The sequence below is a fragment of the Armigeres subalbatus genome, chromosome 2, assembly GCF_024139115.2.
Source record: "Armigeres subalbatus isolate Guangzhou_Male chromosome 2, GZ_Asu_2, whole genome shotgun sequence".
NCBI lineage: Eukaryota > Metazoa > Arthropoda > Insecta > Diptera > Culicidae > Armigeres > Armigeres subalbatus.
In genome coordinates this window covers 70,258,213-70,285,986 of record NC_085140.1, presented here as the reverse complement: position 1 = coordinate 70,285,986, position 27,774 = coordinate 70,258,213, and the positions used below count along the sequence as shown (strand labels likewise).

General features: G+C 43.5%; 1 protein-coding gene across 13 annotated transcripts in view; it reads right to left on the bottom strand.

Annotated features, from left to right (window-relative positions):
- The window catches only part of LOC134208942 (hepatic leukemia factor), a 250,100-nt gene that overhangs the window by 14,422 nt on the left and 207,904 nt on the right, over positions 1-27,774 (bottom strand). For 11 of the 13 annotated variants that reach the window (XM_062684903.1, XM_062684900.1, XM_062684902.1 and 8 more), the window contains exons 4-5: positions 2,098-2,326; positions 1,435-1,691 (exon numbers count right to left, since the gene is read on the bottom strand). In XM_062684903.1, coding sequence (XP_062540887.1) covers positions 1,435-1,691; positions 2,098-2,326 — 486 coding nt within the window. The remainder of the gene's footprint in view (positions 1-1,434; positions 1,692-2,097; positions 2,327-27,774) is intronic. The other 2 variants (XM_062684904.1, XM_062684901.1) reach the window with 1 other exon arrangement.

Below are 27,774 nucleotides of genomic sequence, written 5' to 3'. Positions count from 1 at the left end.
GACAAATTGATCTTCTCGAAGATATTTCTCCAACGTACCTTGATAAATGGCAACCGAACAATGCAGCGATCATTGGATTCGCGACATGGACTTAAGACTTTTATTCAAATTTAAAAAAAAAGTCTGGGGGTGTATAGATTTGCTTGATGCTTGCATAAAAAATTTAAGCTTCTAATACAATGCCGTGAATTGCAAGTCATTTCCAAATATCAGTCAGATAGCATATACACGTCAGTACAGGTATTATATGAAATGCATGCAAAATTTAAAGGTGTTATAAAAGGCAGTAAAATAAAACTTGCATGAAGAATTAGAAATTTTCCATAAAAAATCAGATAAAGAAATCAGGGTATGAGCAAACAAACATAAAACTTCCACAAATAATGTAAAATTTCCATAAACAATTAGAAATTTTCCACAAAACAAAAATAAATTAACACTTTTGCAAGAATTGCAATTTTAAAACAAGAATTCTCTACAAAGAAATCAAAATGTTCCACGGAAAAACACAAAATGTTAATAATTAAATCAATATTAGCAATAGACAATTACAAATTTTCCTCAAAACAAAATTTTCTTTGCATAATAAATTAAAAAGTTTTGCAAAATAATCAACAAAGAGCAATAAAAAATTAAGAATACTTCCATAAAAAGTTACGAAAAAACAATGAAATTAATAAAATTTTCCACCAACTTTAAAAGCTTACACGAAAATAATTATTAATTTAAAAGCTTTTAAAGGAGGAGTCATCTATGGAAAAATGCCCAGTTTCATTGCTTTTTTATATTTATTCGTGGACATTTTCATATTTTTTGTATTGCTCTTTATTGTTTTTTTTCGTGGAAGTTTTTATTTTTTTGTGGAAAAAAAATATTTATTTTGTTTAAAATTTTGTAATTTGTTTATTGCTAAAATTGATTTATTTATGGAAATTTTGTTTTTTTTGCGAAACATTTTGAGTTTCTTTTTGTTTTGTGGAAAATTCTAAATTTTTTTTTTTTTTTTTTTTTTTTGTCTTTATTATCGAGACTTTCAGCCCGAGGCTGGCTCGTCTCGTGACAAATTCTTAATTGTTCATGGAAATTTTGCATGGTTTGTGGAAATTTAATATTTATTCTTTATTGACAATTCCCTTATTTTTTATGGAAAATAAAAAAAAAATCAGGAGTAGTTTTTATTTCAGTAGTTCTAAAATATTTGCCTTAGAAAATTTCAAATATGTATATGCCCAGGTTTTATACATATTTGATAAGAAATCTAGCATCCTTGTTGGGTTTTAATGTTACTGGAGCTAGAGATAATCGTAACTGCTATCAGAAATTGATTCGGAACAAATAGTAGATTCGCGAGTGAATCCCTTCCCAATCCAGTTCAATTTTATCACGCTTGTTGATCTTGATGTCCCCTTTCCGCGGCAGCCCCACCCCACTAACCTCTTTTTCCAGGTAACCAGCTCGAAGCGCGATTTGATTCTCCTTCATGCGGCGGGCGTCGCGGGACCGCTTCGCCGCCATGTTGTTCTTCCGGCGCCGGGCCCAGTACTTGTCGTCCTTCATGTCATCCGGGACGAACTGCTTGCGGGATTTCTTGATCATCGGCTGCGGTTTCAGTTCCTCGTCGGAAAAAGCCCGTGTCCGCGGGTCAAAGTCACGCGTGGCCGACGACATCGAGAACGCTGCAACATCGAAAACTAACATTTACAACTATGAGGGGAGATGCTCTTTATAAGAAGGGCGGGATTTGGCGGGGTTGCGGGTGGATGCGGCGATATATCCGGCGGCGAGCGTTTTCCACCAAGGATCACGACGACCGCGCCGTGGTCTGAAGGCGTCGACGGAGGTGGTCCGGAGTGGACTCTCGCCCGGTACGGTGGGTGGCACTTTTTGGGAAGGATGATCGGGATTGCATGTAAAGGATGTGGGTAAGTGGATGAGTGCCTAAGGGCGGGCTTTCACCACCAGCTAAATGAGAAGCGCTGGTGGGGGGTGTTTGTCAGGTTGATCAGGATGAAAGTGGTTAGAGGTCGGCAGAGCAACTTTAACGGATAAGAACAGAGCTTATTGCAACTAGACGAGGTATATGAAAACGACACTTACTTGAATCGGCAGGCGACGGTGGGTTTATCGTGTCCGGGCTCATACAGTCTGTAGGCGATGGTGAGCGTTCCCGTTTCGTCGTCACCTGACTGAGTCCAAGCGAGAGGCCCGCACAGTGACCCAGGCTGTCGGAGCGGCTGGTGAGGCTGGTCGAATGACCCAGGTGTCCGCTCGGGAGGCCGTCCACCGGGATACCGTTCTCTGACAGGAATTCATCGAGATCGGCGTACTAAAAATAGGAATAAATGGAATTATTTTTCCAGTAGTTGACGACCGAAAAAAAATGTTACATTCTCAGTAATGGTCATTTTCGATACTCTGCAAAAAAAAAAGTTTTTTACACTGTCTGTCAGCATCAATTACAACGCTTTATCAGTTGCTATACGAAAATACCTATAAAGCTGCATTACGGAAATCAATAGCTAATTCCCAGCTCCGGCAAAAAATTAAATATAAACATTGCAGTTTTGACGTTCCATACTGATCTGGGACGGGACTTGCAAAACGAGGAAAACTGTACATTGTACATGTTATCTGCTGCCAGTCAACTGCTGTCACGATCTGTCAAATGCACCCAGCAGCTTTTTATATGAAAGTATTAGTATCTCAAATAAAATATTCCGCTTGTTTTTTGTTTCACGAAGACTTTTCACTTTAACGAGTATTCCAAATCAGGCGAGTAGCTTATTATTGATCAGTTATGAACGTGTGTTTTTTCTCGATATGAAAATCCTTATTAAAACTTAATTTACTAATTCGCGGATTAGAAACACATTTTTATTGTGCTCAGAAGAGTCTTAGTTGAAACAGTTGAAACTCGATGGTCAACTGTGATGAGAAAAGAACAAGTGTTAAAACAAGGGAAAAGAAGCAGCGTCTTAGCAAGTCTCGTCTCAAATACTGATAAAGTATTAAAAAAAGCAGTATGAGGTTTATTTAGACGTTGTGAAACCTTCAAGGATACAAAAGTTGCGTAAAAGCTTCGTTAGTTCATTTATGTTCATAATGTCTCCAATTACGCTTATTTATTAGTGATATAACAAGGGAGGAAACTTTTTCAATGTGAATGCTACTCATCGGGAAGTTGCGAATATGATTACTTAATTTGATATCTTTTTGGTCGTTTTAACGGTTGAAATAACAAAATGTATAGCAGAAAAATATTACTGTGACATCAAATCGAAAACTATTCCTGCTATTGATGAGAACAAATCGAAAACTAAATTTTATATTGGTTCCGAAAACAAAATAAGTACACAGTTTTATGTCAGATCATACAATTTAGAAATCTACAGCAAAATGAGATCAAAATATCTTGAAAGGAGGCTTCCGAGCCTCTTGAAAGGAGGCTTCCGAGCCTCTTGAAAGGAGGCTTCCGAGCCTCTTGAAAGGAGGCTTCCGAGCCTCTTGAAAGGAGGCTTCCGAGCCTCTTGAAAGGAGGCTTCCGAGCCTCTTGAAAGGAGGCTTCTGAGCCTCTTGAAAGGAGGCTTCTGAGCCTCTTGAAAGGAGGCTTGAGCCTCTTGAAAGGAGGCTTCCGAGCCTCTTGAAAGGAGGCTTCTGAGCCTCTTGAAAGGAGGCTTCTGAGCCTCTTGAAAGGGAGGCTTGAGCCTCTTGAAAGGAGGCTTCTGAGCCTCTTGAAAGGAGGCTTGAGCCTCTTGAAAGGAGGCTTCTGAGCCTCTTGAAAGGAGGCTTGAGGCCTCTTGAAAGGAGGCTTCTGAGCCTCTTGAAAGGAGGCTTGAGCCTCTTGAAAGGAGGCTTCTGAGCCTCTTGAAAGGAGGCTTCAAGCCTCTTGAAGGAGGCTTCTGAGCCTCTTGAAGGAGGCTCTGAGCCTCTTGAAAGGAGGCTTCTGAGCCTCTTGAAAGGAGGCTTCTGAGCCTCTTGAAAGGAGGCTTCTGAGCCTCTTGAAAGGAGGCTCTGAGGCCTCTTGAAAGGAGGCTTCCTGAGCCTCTTGAAAGGAGGCTTCCAGCCTCTTGAAAGGAGGCTTCTGAGCCTCTTGAAAGGAGGCTTCCTGAGCCTCTTGAAAGGAGGCTTGAGGCCTCTTGAAAGGAGGCTTCCGAGCCTCTTGAAAGGAGGCTTTTGAGCCTCTTGAAAGGAGGCTTCCGAGCCTCTTGAAAGGAGGCTTCCGAGCCTCTTGAAAGGAGGCTTCCGAGCCTCTTGAAAGGAGGCTTCCGAGCCTCTTGAAAGGAGGCTTCCGAGCCTTTTGAAAGAAGGTTTCCGAGCCTCCTGAAAGGAGGCTTCCGAGCCTCTTGAAAGGAGGCTTCCGAGCCTCTTGAAAGGAGGCTTCCGAGCCTCTTGAAAGGAGGCTTCCCAAGCAGCACGCGCAACATCTTTCAAATAGGTGTTTGTTCCTAATAAATTGCATTGAAGACACTGGCAATACATCGAGTCACACCAAAGCCACTTCCCAGGTTCAGAAAATCACAATGTTTCATTTCCGTTTAAGTGGCGTCGCAATATTCTACCCATTTGACTTCTTGGATGGTTTTCAATTCGATGTGTTTCATATCAGAAACAAAACAGATAAGTTGCAGAATAAATAACACTTCAGTTCATTGCTGTTACGACAATGTTTCTGATATGTTGCAAAACACTTTGAGCTCAGCTGAGCAGTATTTTATTTTTGACAGTCCCTTGCATGTTCCGTATAAGGTACAATGACGTTACAAATGACTTTGTTGTTTATGTAGTGCACTTGTAGCAGAATCTCCAAATAGAATTGTAGGTGTGATGGTTACAGTAGAAGGTTGCAAATCTCAAAGTCCATGGTTCGATTCCCGGTTGGTGTTTGTGTTTTTATTTTCATTGTAGCCGCAAGATGTTGCAAATAGGCTCCACCTCTTGCGCTTTTTGTGTCACAAAGGAGTTCCAAATACGACGCGTTGTGCATAAGTCAGACCTTTAGTAAGTCACACCACAGTTGTTGTTACTCACTGAGAAACAAGAGGTGTTGCTTGGGTTCCGAGCCTCTTGAAAGGAGGCTTCCGAGCCTCTTGAAAGGAGGCTTCCGAGCCTCTTGAAAGGAGGCTTCCGAGCCTCTTGAAAGGAGGCTTCCGAGCCTCTTGAAAGGAGGCTTCCGAGCCTCTTGAAAGGAGGCTCTGAGCCTCTTGAAAGGAGGCTGAGCCTCTTGAAAGGAGGCTTGAGGCCTCTTGAAAGGAGGCTTTAGGAGCCTCTTGAAAGGAGGCTTGAGAGCCTCTTGAAAGGAGGCTCTGAGCCGAGCTCTTGAAAGGAGGCTCTGAGCTCTCTTGAAAGGAGGCTCTGAGCCTCTTGAAAGGAGGCTTGAGGCCTCTTGAAAGGAGGCTTCCTGAGCCTCTTGAAAGGAGGCTTCTGAGCCTCTTGAAAGGAGGCTTCCGAGCCTCTTGAAAGGAGGCTCTGAGCTCTCTTGAAAGGGAGGCTCTGAGCCTCTGAAAGGGAGGCTTCCTGAGCCTCTGAAAGGAGGCTTCTGAGCCTCTGAAAGGAGGCCTGAGCCTCTTGAAAGGAGGCTTGAGCCTCTTGAAAGGAGGCCTGAGCCTCTTGAAAGGAGGCCTTGAGCCTCTTGAAAGGAGGCTCTGGAGCCTCTTGAAAGGAGGCTCTGAGCCTCTTGAAAGGAGGCTCTGAGCCTCTTGAAAGGAGGCTTCTGAGCTCTCTTGAAAGGAGGCCTGAGCCTCTTGAAAGGAGGCTTCGAGCTCTCTTGAAAGGAGGCTTCTGAGCCTCTTGAAAGGAGGCTTCCAGGCCTCTTGAAAGGAGGCTTGAGCCTCTTGAAAGGAGGCTTCTGAGCCTCTTGAAAGGAGGCTTCTGAGCCTCTTGAAAGGAGGCTTGAGCCTCTTGAAAGGAGGCTTCTGAGCCTCTTGAAAGGAGGCTTCCTGAGCCTCTTTGAAAGGAGGCTTCTGAGCCTCTTGAAAGGAGGCTTCTGAGCTCTCTTGAAAGGAGGCTTGAGCCTCTTGAAAGGAGGCTTTGAGCCTCTTGAAAGGAGGCTTCTGAGCCTCTTGAAAGGAGGCTTGAGCCTCTTGAAAGGAGGCTTGAGGCCTCTTGAAAGGAGGCTTCCTGAGCCTCTTGAAAGGAGGCTCTGAGGCCTCTTGAAAGGAGGCTTCTGAGGCCTCTTGAAAGGAGGCTCTGAGCCTCTTGAAAGGAGGCTTGAGCCTCTTGAAAGGAGGCTTCTGAGCCTCTTGAAAGGAGGCTTGAGCTCTTGAAAGGAGGCTTCCTGAGCCTCTTGAAAGGAGGCTTCTGAGCCTCTTGAAAGGAGGCTTCTGAGCCTCTTGAAAGGAGGCTTCTGAGCTCTCTTGAAAGGGGAGGCTCTGAGCCTCTTGAAAGGAGGCTTCTGAGAGCCTCTTGAAAGGAGGCTTGAGGCCTCTTGAAAGGAGGCTTGAGCCTCTTGAAAGGAGGCTCTGAGCCTCTTGAAAGGAGGCTCTGAGCCTCTTGAAAGGAGGCTCTGAGCCTCTTGAAAGGAGGCTTCTGAGCTCTTGAAAGGAGGCTCTGAGCCTCTTTGAAAGGAGGCTTCTGAGCCTCTTGAAAGGAGGCTTCTGAGCCTCTTGAAAGGAGGCTTCTGAGCCTCTTGAAAGGGAGGCTTCTGAGCCTCTTGAAAGGAGGCTTCTGAGCTCTTGAAAGGAGGCTCTGAGCCTCTTGAAAGGAGGCTCTGAGCCTCTCTTGAAAGGAGGCTCTGAGGCCTCTTGAAAGGAGGCTCTGAGGCCTCTTGAAAGGAGGCTTCCTGAGCTCTCTTGAAAGGAGGCTCTGAGCTCTTGAAAGGAGGCTTCTGAGCCTCTTGAAAGGAGGCTCTGAGCCTCTTGAAAGGAGGCTTGAGCCTCTTGAAAGGAGGCCTGAGCCTCTTGAAAGGAGGCTTGAGGCCTCTTGAAAGGAGGCTTCTGAGCCTCTTGAAAGGAGGCCTGAGCCTCTTGAAAGGAGGCTCTGAGCCTCTTGAAAGGAGGCTTCTGAGCTCTCTTGAAAGGAGGCCTGAGCCTCTTGAAAGGAGGCTTCTGAGCCTCTGAAAGGAGGCTTGAGCCTCTTGAAAGGAGGCTTCCAGGCCTCTTGAAAGGAGGTGCCTGAGCTCTTGAAAGGGAGGCTTCTGAGCCTCTTGGAAAGGAGGCTTCCTGAGCCTCTTGAAAGGAGGCTTCTGAGCTCTTCTTGAAAGGAGGCTTGGAGCCTCTTGAAAGGAGGCTCTGAGCCTCTTGAAAGGAGGCTTGGAGCCTCTTGAAAGGGAGGCTCTGAGCCTCTTGAAAGGAGGCTTCCTGAGCCTCTTGAAAGGAGGCTTCTGAGCCTCTTGAAAGGAGGCTTGAGCCTCTTGAAAGGAGGCTTCTGAGCCTCTTGAAAGGAGGCTTCTGAGCCTCTTGAAAGGAGGCTTCTGAGCCTCTTGAAAGGAGGCTGAGCCTCTTGAAAGGAGGCTTCTGAGCCTCTTGAAAGGAGGCCTGAGCTCTTTTGAAAGGAGGCTTCTGAGGCCTCTTGAAAGGAGGCTTGAGCCTCTTGAAAGGAGGCTTCTGAGCCTCTTGAAAGGAGGCTTGAGCCTCTTGAAAGGAGGCTTCCAGGCCTCTTGAAAGGAGGCTTGAGCCTCTTGAAAGGAGGCTTCTGAGCCTCTTGAAAGGAGGCTTGAGCCTCTTGAAAGGAGGCTTGAGGCCTCTTGAAAGGAGGCTTCTGAGCCTCTCTTGAAAGGAGGCTTCTGAGCCTCTTGAAAGGAGGCTCTGAGCCTCTTGAAGGGAGGCTTCTGAGCCTCTTGAAGGAGGCTTGAGGCCTCTTGAAAGGAGGCTTCTGAGCCTCTTGAAAGGAGGCTTCTGAGCCTCTTGAAAGGAGGCTCTGAGCCTCTTGAAAGGAGGCTTGGAGCCTCTTGAAGGAGGCTTCTGAGCTCTCTTGAAAGGAGGCTCTGGAGCCTCTTGAAAGGAGGCTTCTGAGCCTCTTGAAAGGAGGCTCTGAGCCTCTTGAAAGGGAGGCCTGAGCCTCTTGAAAGGAGGCTCTGAGCCTCTTGAAAGGAGGCTTCTGAGCCTCTTGAAAGGAGGCTTCTGAGCCTCTTGAAAGGAGGCTTCTGAGCCTCTTGAAAGGAGGCTCTGAGCCTCTTGAAAGGAGGCTTCTGAGCCTCTTGAAAGGAGGCTTCTGAGCCTCTTGAAAGGAGGCCTGAGCCTCTTGAAAGGAGGCTTCCGAGCCTTTGAAAGGAGGCTCTGAGCCTCTTGAAAGGAGGCTCTGAGCCTCTTGAAAGGGAGGCTTCCTGAGCTCTTGAAAGGAGGCTCTGAGCTCTTGAAAGGAGGCTTCGGAGCCTCTTGAAAGGAGGCTTCTGAGCCTCTTGAAAGGAGGCTCTGAGCCTCTTGAAGGAGGCTTCTGAGCCTCTTGAAAGGAGGCTTCTGAGCTCTTGAAAGGAGGCTCTGAGCTCTTGAAGGAGGCTGAGCCTCTTGAAAGGAGGCTTGAGGCCTCTTGAAAGGAGGCTTCTGAGCCTCTTGAAAGGAGGCTTCTGAGCCTCTTGAAAGGAGGCTCTGAGCCTCTTGGAAGGAGGCTTCTGAGCCTCTTGAAAGGAGGCTTCTGAGCCTCTTGAAAGGAGGCTCTGAGCCTCTTGAAAGGAGGCTCTGAGCCTCTTGAAAGGAGGCTCTGAGCCTCTTGAAAGGAGGCTTCCTGAGCCTCTTTGAAAGGAGGCTTCTGAGCCTCTTGAAAGGGCTTCTGAGCCTCTTGAAGGAGGCTTGAGAGCCTCTTGAAAGGAGGCTTGAGCCTCTTGAAAGGAGGCTCTGAGCTCTTGAAAGGAGGCTTCTGAGGCCTCTTGAAAGGAGGCTGAGCCTCTTGAAAGGAGGCTTTGAGCCTCTTGAAAGGAGGCTTCTGAGCTCTTGAAAGGAGGCTCTGAGCCTCTTGAAAGGAGGCTCTGAGCCTCTTGAAAGGAGGCCTGAGCCTCTTGAAAGGAGGCTCTGGAGCCTCTTGAAAGGAGGCTTCTGAGCCTCTTGAAAGGAGGCTTCTGAGCCTCTTGAAAGGAGGCTTCTGAGCCTCTTGAAAGGAGGCTTCCTGAGGCCTCTTGAAAGGAGGCTTGAGGCCTCTTGAAAGGAGGCTTCTGAGCCTCTTGAAAGGAGGCTTCCAGGCCTCTTGAAAGGAGGCTTGAGAGCCTCTTGAAAGGAGGCTTCCAGGCCTCTTGAAAGGAGGCTCTGAGGCCTCTTGAAAGGAGGCTCTGAGCTCTCTTGAAAGGAGGCTTGAGGCCTCTTGAAAGGAGGCTCTGAGCCTCTTGAAAGGAGGCTTCTGAGCCTCTTGAAAGGAGGCTTGAGGCCTCTTGAAAGGAGGCTTCCTGAGGGCCTCTTGAAAGGGAGGCTTGAGGCCTCTTGAAAGGAGGCCTGAGCCTCTTGAAAGGAGGCTTGAGCCTCTTGAAAGGAGGCTTCTGAGCCTCTTGAAAGGAGGCTTCTGAGCCTCTTGAAAGGAGGCTCTGAGCCTCTTGAAAGGAGGGCTGAGGCCTCTTGAAAGGAGGCTTCTGAGCTCTCTTGAAAGGAGGCTCCGAGGCCTCTTGAAAGGAGGCTTCAGAGCCTCTTGAAAGGAGGCTCTGAGCCTCTTGAAAGGAGGCTCTGAGGCCTCTTGAAAGGAGGCTTCCTGAGCCTCTTTGAAAGGGAGGCTTCCTGAGCCTCTTGAAAGGAGGCCTGAGCCTCTTGAAAGGAGGCTTCTGAGCCTCTTGAAAGGAGGCTTGAGCCTCTTGAAAGGAGGCTTCGAGCCTCTTGAAAGGAGGCTTGAGCCTCTTGAAAGGAGGCTTGAGGCCTCTTGAAGGAGGCTTCTGAGCCTCTTGAAAGGAGGCTTGAGGCCTCTTGAAAGGAGGCTTTGAGCCTCTTGAAAGGAGGAGGCTTCAGGCCTCTTGAAAGGAGGCTTGGAGCCTCTTGAAAGGAGGCTCTGAGCCTCTTGAAAGGAGGCTTCTGAGCCTCTTGAAAGGAGGCTTCCTGAGCCTCTTGAAAGGAGGCTTCTGAGCCTCTCTTGAAAGGAGGCTGAGCCTCTTGAAAGGAGGCTTCTGAGGCCTCTTGAAAGGAGGCTTCCAGAGCCTCTTGAAAGGAGGCTTCCAGGCCTCTTGAAAGGAGGCTCTGAGCCTCTTGAAAGGAGGCCTGAGCCTCTTGAAAGGAGGCTCTGAGCCTCTTGAAAGGAGGCTTCTGAGGCCTCTTGAAAGGAGGCTCTGAGCCTCTTGAAAGGAGGCCTGGAGCCTCTTGAAGGAGGCTTCTGAGGCCTCTTGAAAGGAGGCTTCTGAGCCTCTTGAAAGGAGGCTTCCGGAGCCTCTTGAAGGAGGCTTGAGCCTCTTGAAAGGAGGCTTCTGAGCCTCTTGAAAGGGAGGCTTGAGGCCTCTTGAAAGGAGGCTTGAGGCCTCTTGAAAGGAGGCTTGAGCCTCTTGAAAGGAGGCTTCTGAGCCTCTTGAAAGGAGGCTTCTGAGCCTCTTGAAAGGAGGCTTCCAGGCCTCTTGAAGGAGGCTTGAGGCCTCTTGAAAGGAGGCTCTGAGCCTCTTGAAAGGAGGCTCTGAGGCCTCTTGAAAGGAGGCTTCCTGAGCCTCTTGAAGGAGGCTCTGAGCCTCTTGAAAGGAGGCTTCCTGAGCCTCTTGAAAGGAGGCTTCCTGAGCCTCTTGAAAGGAGGCTTCCAGAGCCTCTTGAAAGGAGGCTTCTGAGCCTCTTGAAAGGAGGCTTCCAGGCCTCTTGAAAGGAGGCTGAGCCTCTTGAAAGGAGGCTTCTGAGCCTCTTGAAAGGGAGGCTCTGAGCCTCTTGAAAGGAGGCTTCTGAGGCCTCTTGAAAGGAGGCTCTGAGCCTCTTGAAGGAGGCTTCCAGGCCTCTTGAAAGGAGGCTTCTGAGCCTCTTGAAAGGAGGCTTCTGGAGCCTCTTGAAAGGAGGCTTCCTGAGCCTCTTGAAAGGAGGCCTGAGCCTCTTGAAAGGGAGGGCTCTGAGCTCTTGAAAGGAGGCTTCCAGGCCTCTTGAAAGGAGGCTTCTGAGCCTCTTGAAAGGAGGCTTGAGCCTCTTGAAAGGAGGCTTCCGGGCCTCTTGAAGGAGGCTTGAGCCTTCTTGAAGGAGAGGTTTGTTGAGCTCTCTTGAAAGGAGGCTCTGAGCCTCTTGAAAGGAGGCTCTGAGCCTCTTGAAAGGAGGCTTGAGCCTCTTGAAAGGAGGCTTGGAGGCCTCTTGGAAGGAGGCTTCGAGGCCTCTTGGAAGGAGGCTTCCAGGCCTCTTGAAAGGAGGCTCTGAGCCTCTTGGAAGGAGGCTTGAGCCTCTTGGAAAGGAGGCTTCTGAGCCTCTTGAAGGAGGCTTCCGAGGCCTCTTGGAAGGAGGCTTCAGGCCTCTTGAAAGGAGGCTTCCTGAGCCTCTGGAAAGGAGGCTTCTGAGCCTCTTGAAAGGAGGCTCTGAGCTCTGAAAGGAGGCTTCCTGAGCCTCTCTTGAAAGGAGGCTTGAGCTCTCTTGAAAGGAGGCTCTGGAGCTCTCTTGAAAGGAGGCTTCCTGGAGCCTCTCTTGGAAAGGGGAGGCTTCTGAGCCTCTTGAAAGGAGGCTTGGAGCCTCTTGAAAGGAGGCTTCTGAGCCTCTTGAAAGGAGGCTTCCAGGCCTCTTGAAAGGAGGCTTCCAGGCCTCTTGAAAGGAGGCTTCTGAGGCCTCTTGAAAGGAGGCCTGAGCCTCTTGAAAGGAGGCTTCTGAGCCTCTTGAAAGGAGGCTTCTGAGGCCTCTTGAAAGGAGGCTTCCTGAGCCTCTTGAAAGGAGGCTTGGGGCCTCTTGAAAGGAGGCTTCGAGCCTCTTGAAAGGAGGCTTCTGGAGCCTCTTGAAAGGAGGCTTCCAGGCCTCTTGAAAGGAGGCTTCCTGAGCCTCTTGAAAGGAGGCTGAGCCTCTTGAAAGGAGGCTTGAGGCCTCTTGAAAGGAGGCTTCCTGAGGCCTCTTGAAAGGAGGCTTCCTGAGCCTCTTGAAAGGAGGCTCTGAGCCTCTTGGAAAAGGAGGCTCTGAGCCTCTTGAAGGAGGCTTCCGAGCCTCTTGAAAGGAGGCTTCCAGGCCTCTTGAAGGAGGCTTCTGAGGCCTCTTGAAAGGAGGCTTGAGCTCTTGAAAGGGAGGCTCTGAGCCTCTTGAAAGGAGGCTCGAGGCCTCTTGAAAGGAGGCAAGGCCCTCTTGAGCCTCTTGAAAGGAGGCTTCCTGAGCCTCTTGAAGGAGGCTTGAGCCTCTTGAAAGGAGGCTTGAGCCTCTTGAAAGGAGGCTTCCAGGCCTCTTGGAAAGGAGGCTTCTGAGCCTCTTGAAAGGAGGCTCTGAGGCCTCTTGAAGGAGGCCTGAGCCTCTTGAAAGGAGGCTTCTGAGCCTCTTGAAAGGAGGCTTCTGAGCCTCTTGGAAGGAGGCTTCTGAGCCTCTTGGAAGGAGGCTCTGAGCCTCTTGGAAGGAGGCTTGAGGCCTCTTGGAAGGAGGCTTCTGAGCCTCTGAAAGGAGGCTCTGAGCCTCTGAAAGGAGGCTTCCTGAGCCTCTTGAAAGGAGGCCTGAGCTCTTGAAAGGGAGGCTTCTCTTGAAAGGAGGCTTGAGGCCTCTTGAAAGGAGGCTTCTGAGCCTCTTGAAAGGAGGCTTTGATTCTCTTGAAAGGAGGCTTCTGAGCCTCTTGAAAGGAGGCTTCCAGCCTCTTGAAGGAGGCTTGGAGGCCCTCTTGAAAGGAGGCTTGAGGCCTTGAAAGGAGGCTCTGAGCCTCTTGAAAGGAGGCTCTGAGGCCTCTTGAAAGGAGGCTTCCAGGCCTCTTGAAAGGAGGCTTGAGGCCTCTTGAAAGGAGGCTTCTGAGCCTCTTGAAAGGAGGCTTCCTGAGCTCTTGAAAGGGAGGCTCTGAGCCTCTTGAAAGGAGGCTCTGAGCCTCTTGAAAGGAGGCTCTGAGCCTCTTGAAAGGAGGCTTCTGAGCCTCTTGAAAGGAGGCTCTGAGCCTCTTGAAGGATGCTTCCAGAGCCTCTTGAAGGAGGCTTCTGAGCCTCTTGAAAGGAGGCTTGAGCTCCTCTTGAAAGGAGGCTTCTGAGCCTCTTGAAAGGAGGCTTCCAGGCCTCTTGAAAGGAGGCTTGAGAGCCTCTTGAAGGAGGCTCTGAGCCTCTTGAAAGGAGGCTTCTGAGCCTCTTGAAAGGAGGCTTCTGAGCCTCTTGAAGGAGGCTGAGCCTCTTGAAAGGAGGCTTCCAGGCCTCTTGAAAGGAGGCTTCGGAGCCTCTTGAAAGGAGGCTTCTGGAGCCTCTTGAAAGGAGGCTCTGAGCCTCTTGAAAGGAGGCCTGAGCCTTGAAAGGAGGCTTCCAGGCCTCTTGAAAGGAGGCTTCTGAGCCTCTTGAAAGGAGGCTTCTGAGCCTCTTGAAAGGAGGCCTGAGCCTCTTGAAAGGAGGCTGGAGCCTCTTGAAAGGAGGCTCTGAGCCTCTTGAAAGGAGGCCTTGAGCCTCTTGAAAGGAGGCTGAGCCTCTTGAAAGGTGGCTCTGAGCCTCTTGAAAGGAGGCTCTGAGCCTCTTGAAAGGAGGCTTCTGAGCCTCTTGAAAGGAGGCTTCCTGAGCCTCTTGAAAGGAGGCTTGAGCCTCTTGAAAGGAGGCTTCTGAGCTCTTGAAAGGAGGCTCTGAGCCTCTTGAAAGGAGGCTTCTGAGCCTCTTGAAAGGAGGCTCTGAGCCTCTTGAAAGGAGGCTTGAGCCTCTTGAAAGGAGGCTGGGAGCCTCTTGAAAGGAGGCTTGAGCCTCTTGAAAGGAGGCTTCCAGGCCTCTTGAAAGGAGGCTTGAGGCCTCTTGAAGGAGGCTTCTGAGCCTCTTGAAAGGAGGCTCTGAGCCTCTTGAAAGGAGGCTCTGAGCCTCTTGAAAGGAGGCTTCTGAGCCTCTTGAAAGGAGGCCTGAGCTCTCTTGAAAGGAGGCTTCTGAGGCCTCTTTGAAAGGAGGCCTGAGCCTCTTGAAAGGAGGCTTCTGAGCCTCTTGAAAGGAGGCTCTGAGCCTCTTGAAAGGAGGCTTCCAGGCCTCTTGAAAGGAGGCTCTGAGCCTCTTGAAAGGAGGCTTCCAGGCCTCTTGAAAGGAGGCTCTGAGCCTCTTGAAGGAGGCTTGAGGCCTCTTGAAGGAGGCTCTGAGGCCTCTTGAAAGGAGGCTTCTGAGCCTCTTGAAGGAGGCCTGAGCCTCTTGAAAGGAGGCTTGAGGCCTCTTGAAAGGAGGCTTCTGAGCCTCTTGAAAGGAGGGAGGCCTGAGCCTCTTGAAAGGAGGCTCTGAGGCCTCTTGAAAGGAGGCTTGAGCCTCTTGAAAGGAGGCTCTGAGCCTCTTGAAAGGGAGGCTCTGAGCCTCTTGAAAGGAGGCTCTGAGCCTCTTGAAAGGAGGCTTCTGAGCCTCTTGAAAGGATGTCTTGAAGGAGGCTTCCAGGCCTCTTTGAAGGAGGCTCTGAGCCTCTTCGAAGGAGGCTTCTGAGCCTCTTCGAAGGAGGCTTCCAGGCATCTTCGAAGGGAGGCTCTGAGCCTCTTGGAAGGAGGCTTCTGAGCCTCTTGGAAGGAGGCCTGAGCCTCTTGGAAGGAGGTTCTGAGCCTCTTGGAAGGAGGCTTCCGAGCCTCTTGGAAGGAGGCTTCCGAGCCTCTTGGAAGGAGGCTTCCGAGCCTCTTGGAAGGAGGCTTCCGAGCCTCTTGGAAGAAGGCTTCCGAGCCTCTTGGAAGGAGGCTTCCCAGTCTAATGAAAGGTGGCTTCCAGTCTTTTGAAAGGTGACTTCCAGCCTTTTAACAGGAGGTTTCCGAGCCTCCTGAAAGTAGGCTTCTGTGCCTCTTTAAAGGAAGCTTCTGATCCTTTCAAAAGAAGGCTTCCAAACATTTGGAGAGGAAGCTTCCGAGCCTTTTGAAAAACTATTTCCTAGCCTCTTAAAAGGAGGTTTCTCAGCCTTGTCAAAGGAGGCTTCTACGCCTTTTTCAACGAAGCTATTGAGCTTTTCGGAAAAGCCTTCAGAGACTTCCAAACCTTTAGATTTCAGATTTGAGTCACTTCACTTTTAGTCCTTTTAATCTTTTGTTCCACAGCCCTTCATACACTATGCTGGTTGTAATGGGAAGGATTCAATCGGTTTTGATTTACTGATCGCCATGCATATTCTGTAAACAACAATGTTTTGGAATCTAGAGTTACACAATTGTGGTAACGGATGGAGTGATGCTACTCTCATACAATAGTCCAGGCTTATACCACCAACGAATTTGTGCGAATTGCTCAATTCCAATACTTATGCTAATGAATGATAATACTTTCATGCATTGCGTAAAAAATATAAATTATAAACGTAGTTTTAAAATAGTAATATATAATGTATAATAATCAAGGAATCCCCCATTAATTAATTCATCCTATAATAATTAGTTTTTGGAGCTTTCATTAGTCTACCGGTAGTCTAGAGTATCATCAATCGCATGATATACAAATACAGATATGTAAACTTGTGTTAGAAACCTCAGCAGTTAATAACTGTGGACGTGCTTAATGAACACCAGATTTGTAATATCTCAGTCGTCAGATAGGGTGTAATGTCAACAAAAAATAAAGATGAAGAATCAGGTCTTAATGACGTACTGTCACTTCGGAATCGAATCAAATCATAAACATCTCAGGTAATGGGTACCTCGAATGAGAAGCAAAAAATACGGGAATTACTCCATCAATCACGTAACCACTTATTTCCGTAATTGACCACTGTCTGCGAACCCGCCAGACGCGAATCAGCCGCCGAAAACAAACTCGACAAAATCACGTCAAAGCCGAATCGTGGAACCAGCAGCAATGCGAATTCGCTTTGGTCCTCAGCTTCGTTCCGAAACTTTTCGGTGGCGCGCCTCCGAAAAGTGAAAGTTTCCTCCCGGTTCCGCCAGTCCCAGACATGGTACGCCAAAGCTCTCCTCGATGATGATATGATTGACCAATCGGAATGGTTATTTCCATCATAAATTACGGATAAAGGCGGATGCCGGCATGGACGAAGCCAGAGTATCAAGCAAGGAAGGGACAGTTACCTTCGGCGGTGTGTCGACGCGATTGAAAATGTTTTGCTTTTCTTTTAGCGTATACCGTTTTGACTCAAACTCCGAACATGACTCATATTATAAACACTCGCTTTTAAATGGCCATTTTAGCTTCATTCCTGTAATTTTCTCCGTTAGACCTCAAGTTTGTTTACATTCTTGATCCTCAGTACGGAAAACCGATGAAATTTTTAGTTTTAGGGCGTCAAAACGCCAGTGTTCGGAATACGAGTCATGTACGGGATTTGATGCAAAACTGTAGTTTCCTCGTTTATTGTATATAATTCTCTTGGTTTTGAAATCAGGTAGAGAATACTATTTCATTAGTTAAAATCCTGTGCGATGCAATGCCTATTCAGTGAAAATCCAACCGAAACGTTGAAAAGATAAAATACATCTGTTAACCATCCAGCAGTAAACGGATGCGGAGCAACGATGGACACGTTATTGGCGGCAGAGGTAGGTATATGGACACGACATTTTTGACAAACAAGTTTGATGCTCTGTCAGTGCGGTAGCCGTCAAAGCCTGGTGGTGCAGAGTTTCCGTCTTATACTGAGGAAACTTAGGAGACAACATGTCGACTTGTTCCTCTGTTCGTAATTCCCATTGGAACTTGAGTTTATTCAAGCGCAATTATGCAGCATTTCTGAATATGCTGTTAAAGTCCATGAATTAGAATCATTGGCTGGTGTAATTCGCATAACGCGACATTTAATTTAATGCTTCGTAAAAATAACTTTAAAAAATCTTCAAGAATTCAATTAGTTTCTACCCCTTCCTCCTTCAGAATTTCCTGCTAAAACTCGTTCAAAATTTTCAGATAATCCGTTCGACAATTTATCCAGGAGTTACTTAGAAAAATACTCTAAAATTTGAACTTTTGTCTCCAGAAATTTTCCTTTATTATGTATTTTTGCAACAAAATGACGATAAAAATGGCTGAAGATGTCAATCTCTAGTAGCACCGAAAACATAACATTGATTAAGCGCATTCGCCTAATACTAGTCGTAAATGTGTATGGAGAAACAAATATTTCACAAAGTTGAGTCGAAGAAAGTCAATTCAACAGTACCTATGTACTTATTTGTAATGAACAGACCTTTTCCAGTACTGACCTTCAACCACTAGAAGTTAATTTTAACCAATATGTTTGTCGTTTCTTGGCATCCGAAAACAAATTCTGTAGTACAAACGCTGAAATGAATTTCTGTGAAACAACTGTGCCAAAATGTTTTTGAGAATCATGTTGAATCATTGTTTGATGTTTATACATCGGATGGCTTGCTTTTATTATTTTAAACAGCTTTCCTTAAAAAATATCGCTAGGGTATTTGATTCGATAGACGTGAGTGTTCTTATAGTTGCGGGAAGGTAAATGTACCAGTTTTGGCCATGTTAATAATTTGGCCGGTTTCTCACATAAATTCGGAATAAAGCAATTTTCGAGGGGTTTTATTAGCTATAACAGTTTCAGGCAACAACGATAATTATTGACGATTCGTTTGCATACCTGAGGTGAAATGGAGTATGGGCTTGCTGAAAACCAAAAAATAGTAGTGGAACATGCTTAGTTTCTTCACTATTGGGTCTTTTACCCTACAAAAGTAATCATTAGTGTCCTCTCCACGACGTTATCAAAAAATGTAATTGGTTAGTAACGAATGTTAGTTTTCTTTGTTCGACAAATTTTGGTTTCTGGATTTGAACATAAAGGCAAACAAGTATAATTGGATTTATTCAAGTTTCAGTTTTAACATTCATATCCACGAATAGATATAAGTTTCTAAAGATGAGATTTGTTTGAGCAAATTTGGAATAGGGCAAGATGCACGTCCAATGTATTTTAAAATTAATAGCTCCATTTTTTACTAATGGAAGCCAATGAAAGCTCCATTTTTTGCGCTTTTTATCTTACAAAAATATTTGTTACAAATATACAAATATTGATAAGAAAATTATTGTGTAGAATTTCTTCACTTATCATAAGACGAGTTCGCACTAAAGTACACAAGGGCAAATTGAAATGCGGGTGAAGTTGAAACGGAAGCTGTAATTTGGATCGGAAATAACCGAATGTCCTGATTATTTTTTTCAACAAACTACTCCCCTAAATTCACCTACTGATTGTCATTCCCGGAAGATTTCAGCTACTAAAAGCAATCCTTGTCATTGTTTATTTTTCATTTTTTGCAAAATCTAAACAAACTTTTTGACGTGCCAATGAAACAAGTCTCAAAAATATGTTGGGAAGAGTTTTCTCATTAAATGTTAACGGTTGGTAATCGCTTAATGTTAAATAAGCATAATGACTATGAAAAATCGATGTAGGGCCGTTATAATTTTTATTTTACGATCGTTTGAAGTAGCTCCGCATTTTAAACCAATCGGGGCAAATAGAAATGCGTGGTGTAGGGAAAGTTGATACAACGATTCAAAACGTCACCCTCGTAATCAAAAGTAATATTTTCTGCAGAATTCAACATTATCCGTAAATACATTCGGAAAACATAAATTTATAAAATGGTCCAAACTTCTGAAGATAAATTTAATAAATTTCCGCTCATCCCGTCAAGAACGCAACCTCCTACAATCTCCACTAAAGAATATAATGAAAAGGGGTCATGTTTAAACTGCATGGTTTAGTTTTGAGATTTTTAATCCCGTAGTGAGCACTCAAGGCTCTCAAAAAAATAAAACATAGAGCATGTAAACATTTTGTTAACTTCACCTTTCACTTCCCAGCACCCTCTTTTTTCCAATCAAGGAGTTTATGAAAGATACGCTGGTTAATTAATGTGAATTTATGTAGTAGTCAGAGCCGAATTAATCAATCATCAATATTTTGAGGCCAAGCATTTTACATATGAGTATTTCTTGCTGAGACCGGGCCACTATTTGCTTTAGGTTCTCAAATATGCCTAATATTACGCTCATTCGAAAGGTTTTAACGAGTATATTAAAAATCCGAGTTCAATTGTTCAGACAGATAGACCTAGTTTTACACGAAATCATTTTTATGAACCCTTCGTTTTTTGTCCCAAAACTGTCATAACTCAAACGTCTCTCAACTAATTCACGATGTCTGCATATTGTTGGAAAGAAGATGAGTGTGGCCAAGTAGAATTTCCGAAATTCATAATTTGTAATGATGTTGTGCTTTTCAAATAACTTAATGAAGATTGATATGAAAGTTATTTCAAGCTTTTAGTGGAGCATGAGCATGAGAATTATGGCCGCACAATTCGTAGTTGCTATTCCGACTAGAACTTGCGAAATTGTACAGAGAACACAATAAATGAGGTTTTGGATTAGCTTCCCATTCTCAATGTACACGTTTCAGGAGCTCAACTATTTATAGTTAATAACGGCATTGGCCACGTCCTTACGGTCATATAGGAAGAGAAGGATTGTTTGTTCGACTCTCGTTGCTACTGGAGACCGAGAACACCTCTGCATCTCCACGATTGTCTTGGGATGTGGTATTGTGCTAGTTGTATAGGATATTTCATTTGGATTCACTCGGGTAAGTGATGCGATCTATGGGATGGGAAACAACAATAATTTGCTCTCTCGCCACGAGAAAAAAGTTAAACCGTGCACGCCCGATGGCATATGGAAACTGAGGAGAGCCGCGTTTTGGACGTCCGAACGGACGCGCAGCACTCTGTACTTATTAGACCGATAGCTACATCAAACTATGGAAGACCGCACTTGTTTCAAACTTGGCAAAGCGCAATACATGCGCATGAGCGACAGAAAACAAAATAGATATTTTATTATTTTCCCGACGAATAAAACACGCACTGCACTTACTTGCTCGATTGCTACTCGATTGATTCGAAAATTATTTTAAGCTTTTAGTGGAATTTATTTACTTGTCGTAAAACGAGTTTGTACTATTCCATTTAATTCCACTACTATATTATACCTTTGACAGATACGCATTTCGACCTCAACAGTGAGGCCGTCTTCAGTGTCTCGTACTTGACTCGTCGCAAGTCGAGTCAAGTACGAGACATTGAAGACGGCCTTACTGTTGAGGTCGAAATACGTATCTGTCAAAGGTACAATGAAGTAGTGAAATTAAATGGAATAGTACAAACTCGTCCTACGACAAGTTAATGAAAATTTTTAAGTTCCCTAGTCCCTAGCTACGACTATGAATTTTGATCGTATTGAAACACGGTGGCATCAGGAAAAGAACAAAATGAACCGAAAGCAATTGTTCATCGGGACCAGATAATTTGAGCTTGATTGGAGATTGGATTGCTTCTTCTTTTTCGAACCAACCATCAAAAACCAAAAGTGAGCAAAATCTCTCGGAGATGATGAGACCGTGCGCGGTATGTCTGTGGTTCATTGAACCCAAATGGCAATAACGTCACGCTGTGCTTTCCAGTTGTTGGCTGAGATCTGTGGAGATGCGGGAGCAATTCAAAACTTTTCAATAATAAACAATTAGCCATTAGGGACCGTGTAAAAGTTTGTAATTTGAGATGACCTGATGCCTAATGGGAGACTTAATTATTTAAATCAAATGGGCGATGCTTTGGTGCTGCTTGAAGCAATGCTTGAATGGCAGACCGATGTAATTTACAGGCGGTTCATGTTTTATCTGTTAAGAGTGGTGACTTTAAAAACGAACTATTCCCAGTGAACTAAAAATCGCAATCAAACAATCGATTATCCAAAAATAATAATAGATCAATAACTGCAAGCTGTGCTTGAAGTAAAGTAACTTATTCTCAGAGATGTAACTGAGTAACTATAGTCAATAAAAAGCAAATTGTATATCAACAGAATGATCTCTAACATAAAATAGAATTCGCCCTTTGAGAATTAGCAGCAATATCAAATGAAAATATTTCATTTGAAACCAGTAGTACGATTTCTCAAATTTTCGTAAAATTTGGTAAAATCGTTCCTTAGCGAAAACAATTCAAACCCGCAATCTTTTGATTTTGTTAGAGTAACATTTTCGTGGCAATACTGGACTACTTGATGGTAAAAAGTTACCGTTTGCTGTTACCAATGCGCAGTCGCACCACTATGATGCAATGTTCGAACATTCTTTATACTGCCGTTCTACGCATAATTGTCCCATGTTACCGTTGATGAAAAAATCCAAACTCGAGTCAATTTGTCCCACCAATTCAAGAATCGATTCGATCATGAAATTTAACAAATAATTTTGGGATGTTATGAGCGTAGGCAACACTTTTCCAGGACATTAAACGAGTCCCTACTTAATTGAACGGTTTTTAGCCTATATTATCATTAGACAACAACTTCATTTTTTCAGTGGGACAAATTGACTCGAGTTTGAGATTTTTCATCAAGCGTAACATGGGACAATTATGCGTAGAAGGGCAGTATAGCCGTCATACTCGCTGATGGCAATTAAGTGTTTTCAAGTGAATGGACCTTCCAAGGGGTAGTATTTGTAGGGTTCATCAGCATTCGATGAAATGGAGACGCGTGGTGCATACATATTTTTTGATTTCCCATTGCAAATCCCTTTCTTGGTGGAAATTCTGCAAAACTCCGTGTGAAAATTCTTCATATTTATATTTATATACATAAAAATGAATTTCTGTCTGTCTGACTCTTATAGACTTGAAAACTACTGAACCGATTGGATTGGTGGGAAAATTTGTGTGCAGAGGTTTTTGGGGCCGGGCAAGGTTCTTGAGATGGTTCGAGATCCCTCTCCCCTTTTGGAAAGGGGAGCTCCCGCATACAAATAAACTCCAATTTCTTCATACCTCGAGAATGAATCAATCAAATGGAATCAAATCTGTCTTGGGGAGGTTTTGGAAGAGTCAAAACTCCTCTTCCTTCTGGAATGGTGGGCCGCAAATGAGATAGATGCAAATAAAAAAGACATTTCTGCATAGTTCTCGAGTATACTAATCAGAAAATAAATTGAAGTTATAATAAGATGGGTCGAGTTGAAGGTATAAGATGGAATTAGAGTTCAAGTGATTGCTAGAACATAAGAAATATAGAGAAAGATACACAGTGTGAGAATGGAACGTGATGATACACAAATACAAAACAGTAGCTTGACTTAAAAACCTCGCCGTAAATAACTTGACTAATAAGGAATCGAGTGTCCGCATATTGAGTCAAGAATTTAAAATCTAAATATCCTAAATTTTGTTTACTTTTCTATCAGAGTCGGTTGTTTTGTATATTTACGCGGAAAAAATGATTGTGTTTAAACAATACTAGAAAAGTTATTCAAACTTTGCATGCCCATCAAAAAGATTTCTACACACTTAAAATAATTTTCAAATTTCTGTGAAATTTCACCAAAATATCAACAGCAGAACTGTTCGGTAATAATTTCACAGGTTTTTTGATGGTTTTGACAATTGAACAAAGGAAAATATCGCAGAAAATCGGTGAAATAATTACCGAACAAATCTGCTTTTGAGATTTCGGTGAATTGAAGCAAAATTAACCGAAATCTGTGAAATAATTTAAGTGTGTAGGAGGAGTTCAAATAGACAACCCATTCTGTAAAATTGATACGGATGTCAAACCAAAAAAAAAATCACTACATAATAATAAGAGAGATTCTATATTATGAAAACACTTAAATAAAATCACAGGGTTTGCATCATGTCGAATAAAGTAGTACCCATTGTCATTGTAGATACCGCTCTTTTAAGTGCTGAGTTGAGTGCGTTGCAACTCACGAATAATTTGAATTGTCCCTAAGGTTTGGAATTTTTGAGTCAATTATAATGTCGCAAAATTTAATGAGCAATTTTGATATAATTGAGGCGCATGGCTATTTCCTGACCATATAATTATAAGCCTTGAAGAAAATGGCTCAAAAACAGCTTGATGAAGACTTCTAATTTTTTGAAATGTTATGTAGAAATGCCTTATTTTGTATTGTAGGGTGTGAGTGCTACTAATGAACCCCTTAACGACGGAAACTTACTTCAATCGCTTCGCTAGAGTAAGACTCATGACAAATTGCCATTCTGCAGCACTAGATGACGAGCAACAGGTATCGGCATAGCGTTTCGTACATAACACATGGTAAAACATTCATTTTTACTACTAAAATATGTATTTTAAAATTATGTTGCTAGGCTGCCTATTATGGCCACCCCCGGGTCCATAATACGCAACATCGAATTTGTTTACATACGTATTATGGTCCCTTCCCCATTTGATTTACATGTTCCATTTCAACATGTTCCTGTTGCCTATTATGGACCCCCCCCCCCCTTTTGTGCTAGTCATGGACCCTCTAGCGCGTTTACATTCACAAATTAGTTAATATAACTAAATTTCAGTCTCCCAGTGCAAAACAATTGTATGGAACTACTACCCTGATAAATGAAGCAACTTTATCCTATGGAAGTTTGCAGGAAATTGTAGATTCAAGCGTAAACTTTCGGTTTTTGTTCAGGGGGTCCATTACTAGCACTCACTCCCTAGTTGAACAATCTAAAAAATATAAATAACGGATATTTTGACTTATTAGGGATGTACCTGGCGAGAAGTATCACTTGGAAAAGAAGAAAGAAAAGGTTTTGATCATTTTTATTAAGAAAATTATTTTGAGCTTTTTAGTGGAATGTCTTCACTTGTCATAAGACGAGTTTGTACAATCCCATTGAATTCCACCACTTAATTGTATCTTGACAGATACATATTTCGACCTCAACAGTAAGGCCGTCTTCAGTGTTTCGTACTTGACTCGACGTCGAGTCAAGTACGAGACACTGAAGACGGCCTTACTGTTGAGGTCGAAATACGTATCTGTCAAGATACAATTAAGTGGTGGAATTCAATGGGATTGTACAATCTCGACTTATGACAAGTGCATTTTTTATTGTAAAAATGGCCAGATTGGACTGAGACTATGCTGCCGTTCTACGCATAATTGTCCCATGTTACCTTTGATGAAAAAATCCAAACTCAATTCAATTTGTCCCACTGATTTCAAAATCGATTGGATCTTAAAATTTAACAAATATTTATGGGATGTTATGAGCATAGGCAAGACTTTTCCAGGATATAAAACGAATTACTATTTATTTAAACGGTTTTCAGTCTCTATCATCATCAAAAAACAACTTCCTTTTTTTCGGTGGGACAAATTGACTTGAGTTAACGATTTTTCGTCAAAGGTTACATGGGACAATTATGCGTAGAACGGCAGTATGGAGATGGAAAACAGCAAGCAGTACGCTGAATGATCGAAATAACACCAAAAGCACCCAACACTAAAGTTGACGGATTGATGCAGTGCACAGCTTTAGAATATAAAAGCTCTTCCTTTCTTCATGAAGCGGAGATGATTTGGTTGGTAAGGAGAGTGGCTGCAAACCAATGTTCAATTCCCGTCTGGAACTTTATGATTTTAGTTTCAATGACACAGCCGTGTTAAATTAAAAGGGAAATTTTGATTTGACACAACATTTGCTTTTGTCATGACTTAATTTCACATCAATAGTGACACTCGTGGGTGACGGTCTCGAAGCATCTAAAATTACATGTTTTTTTATCTGAGTGTGTTTCTTTTTCCGCCTAACAGAATACCTTTTTGACTCAAATTCCGATCATGGCTCTTATTCCGAACACTCGCTTTTAAATGGCCATTTTGGCTTTATTCGTGTAATTCTCTCCATAGGATCTTGAATTCATTTGTAATATTGATCATCAGGACTGAAAATCGATGGCATTTTTAGTTTTAGGGTGCCAAAACGCCATTGTTAGGAATATGAGTCATGTTCGGGATTTGAGCCAAACGGTAGAAGGTGTGCGTCTTTACAAAATAAAATGCGAAGTTCGTAATTTCATTACTTAAAAACCTTTCAAACCTTAAAAATGAGTTTTTCATGATATCTTATTCATTTTTTGTTCTACATTTTGGCATGTCCTAGAAAGTTATGACTAATAATTAAACATTTTTATTCGATTAATCGATTCTTTATTTGTTTTAAAGTTGACTTTCCCAACGAAGCCATATTTATAAATTTAAAACAATCAATCGAAAAAGTGCCGTTCTCAAGATTAACCTCATATTTCCCCAATTTTGAACGAACATCGGGTAAATTTATGTTATCGATTTTTTGAATTGTTAGAGGCTTAAAAAATATGGGTTCTTCGGAAAAGTTGACCCTTAATAAGCCATAGAGCCGACTGAGACAGTAATACGAGAAACTTACAACTTTAGACGGGTAAGGTCAATTTACGTACATTAAAATAAAAATGTTATAACAGTTTTTATAGATTTTTTAGACATATTTGATAAGGATATGCGGTATTTCGAAAAAAAAAAATCTTTTCAGGTAATTCGAAACGAAATTCCGCGAAATTTCGCAGAATTTCTTCTTCTTCATTGGCATTACATCTCCCACTAGGACATTGCCGCCTCGCAGCTTAGTGTTCAATTAGCACTTCCACAGTTATTAACTGCGAGGTTTCTAAGCCAAGTTACCATTTCTGCATTCGTATATCATGAGGCTAACACGATGATACTTTTATGCCCAAGGAGGTCGAGATAATTTCCAATCCAAAAATTGTCTAGACCGGCATCGGGAATCGAACCCAGCCACCCTCAGCATGGTCTTGCTTTGTAGCCGCGCATCTTACCGCACGGCTAAGGAGGGCCCTACCACGGAATTTAAGGTCCTACCCGGAATTTCAGAATTTAAGCATTGTCGAAAAAAAAATAGAATACGAAAATGAGACCTTAATGAGCAACTGTGGTCTATTTGATGAAATAGCATTCTTCAGTACTGAATAGCACTGAGCATCGGAAAATACCGCAAATATAGACAACTAAGTCCTATTATTGCTGTATTTTCGTTCAAATAAAGTAACAGTAACTGATCACAGATGAAGTATCTTCTTGTCTTGTCTTTATCATACGTCACTAAATTCTACATTATACCATACCGTCGCTTTTTAACGACACATAATGTAATAAAAATTGTCAGCATTATTGACAATAAAAGTAAAAACAAGTAGTTGTTTTGCATCTTCAACATATGCCTTCCGCAATTGTTCCACTTCAGGTCCTTCACGAATTCCCGGAAGGTCTTTCGCGTTTCTAAATGGCTGATTACTCTTTTTAAAAATAGTTCATGACCTATTTGAGCTACAGAACCAAATTGAATAAGCCTTCAATAACTGCTCCGTTCCAGCGTATAGAAGAATTTCCTGGAGTATATGTTATAAGTGGGGCATGCCCTTTTCATCCATAACCGAATTGCATACGTCTTCAACAATTGTTTCATTCCTGGTCATCAAATGATTCCCTGGGCCTTAAGGTCTATACTAGGGCAGTTCAAATTTCAAAAATGTTTGAAAATTTCAACTCCCATATGTCTAATAGCATCATTTTGATAATATAAGAGTCCTGGCAAAATTTCAGGCAATTCGGTGGCCATTTAGGGGTGGCGCGAAGTCAATTTATGTTTATATGGAAATTTGTATGGGAAAAACGTAAAATTTATTCAAGTCTCCCTACAGCTGTCAAATCGTGATGAATTCAAATAAACATCCACAACCTCCCTTTTCGGAATCTATATAAATGAGACCTCTGGGTAATACATTAGTTATGAGTGGATTGAACGGTTCTATTGACAGTGTGAATATGGGATAAATGGCTAAAATGGTGTAATTAGCCTCAACGTAGCAGTGGGAATATAAATCAAAAATAAAGAGTTACCCACTGGTTGAGCTCAAATAGATTCCAAAAATGGAGGTTGTGGATGTTTATCTGAATTCATCACGATTTAACAGTTGTAGGGGGATTTGAATATATTTTAATTTTTCCCAAACAAATTTCCATATAAACATAAATTAACTTCGCGCCACCCCTAAATGGCCACCGAATTGCCTGAAATTTTGCCAAGACTCCTATATTATCAAAATGATGCTAATAGACATATGGGAGTTGGAATTTTTGAACATTTTTGAAATGTGAACTGCCCTAGTCTATACGCGTCATCAAAGGGCTGTTATCTATTATCAAAAATGAACCATGCTTCATGGAATCAAATTGATTAATTACAAAATGTTCCTTTCCAGGTCATCGTAATTCCCAGAACAACATGGCTTAATGTCCAGACAAGTAACCATGGGTCTGGAATAGCATTTTTAAAATGGTTGATGCCCTTGTGATCCACAGATTAAACATAATTTATATGGTTCGAACAATTCTTGCAACCCAGTTCATTCAAGAAATCCCTGGAGTACGGGGCTTGAGCACCTCGAGATCTGTTGGTTTTTGCTGAATGTGATCTATGGATTTGAAGTGAATGAGCGTTCAACAAATGTACCATTGCAGTTCGTTCAAGAGTTTCCTGTAGTTGAGGCCTTAAGGTCTGAATACGTAACCAAATGACTGGTTTCTCTATTTTTAAATGCTTATTCATATAACTAGATTGGGCACATCCTTTAAAGTTCTTGTATTCTAGATCATCCAACAATTTTCTGGAGTACACACCTCAATGACTGTTAAATACAGTAAAACCTCCATGAATCGATATTGAAGGAAATTTCGAGATGTAGAATAGAAAATCTATGGGAAGCTGTTTGAAGGGATCTTCACAGTAATCCTGAAAATAGTTTTCAATATAGAATGATTTGCTTCCACTAGTCGGTATTGCGTCATAGAACATCGATTCATGGAGGTTTGACTGTATATCCACATTGGATAAGCCTTGAACAAAAAATTAAATCCTGTTTGATTTCAATGATCACTGAGAGCGTGTTTCGTTTCTAGAAGGTGCAAATAGATCTTCCGTTGCGCGTATTGACCTTAAGGCATA